The 2,150-nt window shown below is 49.8% G+C and overlaps 1 protein-coding gene across 1 annotated transcript in view; it reads right to left on the bottom strand.

The window, feature by feature from the left end:
- Nucleotides 1–858: 858 nt before the first annotated feature.
- The window catches only part of TM4SF5 (transmembrane 4 L six family member 5), a 17,987-nt gene continuing 16,695 nt past the window's right edge, over nucleotides 859–2,150 (bottom strand). The window contains exons 3-5 of the mRNA XM_011958359.1: nucleotides 1,446–1,582; nucleotides 1,046–1,229; nucleotides 859–969 (exon numbers count right to left, since the gene is read on the bottom strand). Coding sequence (XP_011813749.1) covers nucleotides 955–969; nucleotides 1,046–1,229; nucleotides 1,446–1,582 — 336 coding nt within the window. The 3' untranslated portion in view covers nucleotides 859–954. The remainder of the gene's footprint in view (nucleotides 970–1,045; nucleotides 1,230–1,445; nucleotides 1,583–2,150) is intronic.

Raw genomic sequence — 2,150 nt, 5'->3', positions numbered from 1 at the left:
AAAAAAAAAAAAAAAAAAAAATTCTACCAAATTAGGAGGTGACAAGGCCACAATGGCTTTACAGTTCCATTTTCTAGAGTTTAAGAGATTACAGTGTCTTTTCCATAGTTTTCCTTATTTTCTCCTACAAAACTGATCCCTGTTTAGGATCTTTGTCCTTGCTCTTCTCTCTGCCTATAATCCCACAAATATCCAGATGGTTAGCAAGCCCTCCTGATCTTAGCTCAAATTTCATTTTCTCAAATTTTCCCTATCATAAAAGAGAGTCTCTCCATAAGTTAATATCAATCCCATTACCAACATGCTTTTAAAAAGTGCTTATTGGCCGCGCACGGTGGCTCATGCCTGTAATCCCAATACTTTGGGAGGCTGAAGTGCGAGGATTACTTTTGCTCAGGAGTTCGAGACCAGCCTGGGCAATATTGCAAAACCTTGTCTCTACAAAAAAATTAGCAAGGCATGGTGGCATATGTCTATGGTCCCAGCTACTTAAGAGTCTGAGACAAGAGGATTGCTTGAGCCCAGGAGGTGGAGGATGCAGTGAGCTGAGACCGTGCCACTGCCTTCCAGCCTGAGTGACAGCAAGACCCTGTCTAAAAAAAAGTGCTTATTACCTATTGAAATAATTTTTTGCTTCTTTTAAAAATTGCCTATCTTCCACCCTTGGAATGCCAAGTTCTTTGAGAGAATAAAACTTGTCTGCCTTGTTTACCATCGTTATTTCCAGTGCAACCAAATAATAGCTCAGTATCTATTTGTTAAGAAAGTACAAGTGGGGTGCAGGGGCCCCAAAGCCCAGGTGTATCTGTAGCCTCTTGCACATTCCTTCTAACAGAAGGCACAGTCTGAGACAGGGAAGAGAGCTCAAAGCAGTTTATTCTAGCGAGCCAGGGAGTGAGAGAGCCAGGCAGGCATCCAGGAGGGAGCAGGTGTAACCCAGCGGTCAGTGGAGCCTCAGTGAGTGGCATCCTGCAGAAAAGAGAAGGTGAGAACGCAGCCAGGACCAGGCAGGTTCCCTCTACAGCTCCACCGCACGCCATTTCACCTGTTTTTTCCTGCAATCGCCACAGAAGACACCAATGGTCGCGTTCACCAGCTGGATCCCACACAGTACTATCTCCAGGCACGAGGCGGCCACCAGCAGAGAGAAGAGCGTCACATTCCAGGGGACCACGCGAGGGGGCGCCTCGCACCGATCCCACAGAGTGCGGTTGACCAAGTAAGCTCCCCTGTGGGAGGGGTAAGGTCACGTGGAAGAAGGCGGCGTGCGCGTGCGCCACCCCTGCCCCCAAGAATACCTCCCAGGGGATTTGCAAAGGCCCAGGTAACCCACGTGGAGCGAGTGCTCTCGAAGGTCGAGTCCCGCCCAGGTGTCCCAGTCTACGGGGGAAGGGCGGGAGGGAAGAGGCAGAGAATGCAGGAGATGAATACAGGCTAAACCTTACGCGGTGTCTTCGAAGTGGTAGCCCCACTTGCCGTTCATTAAGCATCTGGGTCCATTTCGGAGCCCGGTTCCAGACACCGAGAGGCAGTAGATGGCACCAAGCACCCCGAACGCCGAGGAGAACACCGAGCGCAGCATCTGGATGTGGTGTGGAAGGGGAGGTAAAGCCCAATCTCCTCACCTGTGCGTGACGACGCTCAGCACCAGCCCCCACGCATGATTGAAATCTGCTCCAGTCAGGTTGTTAAAATGTATTTTTTGGCCAGGCGCGGTGGCTCAAGCCTGTAATCCCAGCACTTTGGGAGGCTGAGGCAGGCCGATCACCTGAGGTCGAGAGTTCAAGACTAGCCTGGCAAACATGGAGAAACCCTGTCTTTACTCAAAATACAAAAATTAGCCGGGCGTGGTGGCACATGCCGGAGGCTAAGGCAGGAGAATCGCTTGAACCTGGGAGGAGGAGGTTGCAGGGAGCCAAGATCGTGCCATTGCATTCCAGCCTGGGCAACAAGAGAGAAACTCTGTCTCCAAAAAAAAAAATTTAGTTTTATTTTATTTTATATTCATTTATTTATTTTAGACAGAGTCTTGATCTGTCACTCAGTCTGGAGTGCAGTGGCGCGATCTTGGTTCACTGCAGCTTCTGCCTCCCTAGTTCAAGCCATTCTTGTTCTTTCAGTCTCCCAAGTAGCTGGGATTACAGGCGCCC

This window comes from Colobus angolensis, unplaced genomic scaffold, assembly GCF_000951035.1.
Source record: "Colobus angolensis palliatus isolate OR3802 unplaced genomic scaffold, Cang.pa_1.0 Scaffold47, whole genome shotgun sequence".
In the NCBI taxonomy this organism is placed as follows: domain Eukaryota; kingdom Metazoa; phylum Chordata; class Mammalia; order Primates; family Cercopithecidae; genus Colobus; species Colobus angolensis.
Note: the sequence above shows the minus strand (reverse complement) of the source record. Positions and strands in the feature narration are given on the sequence as shown.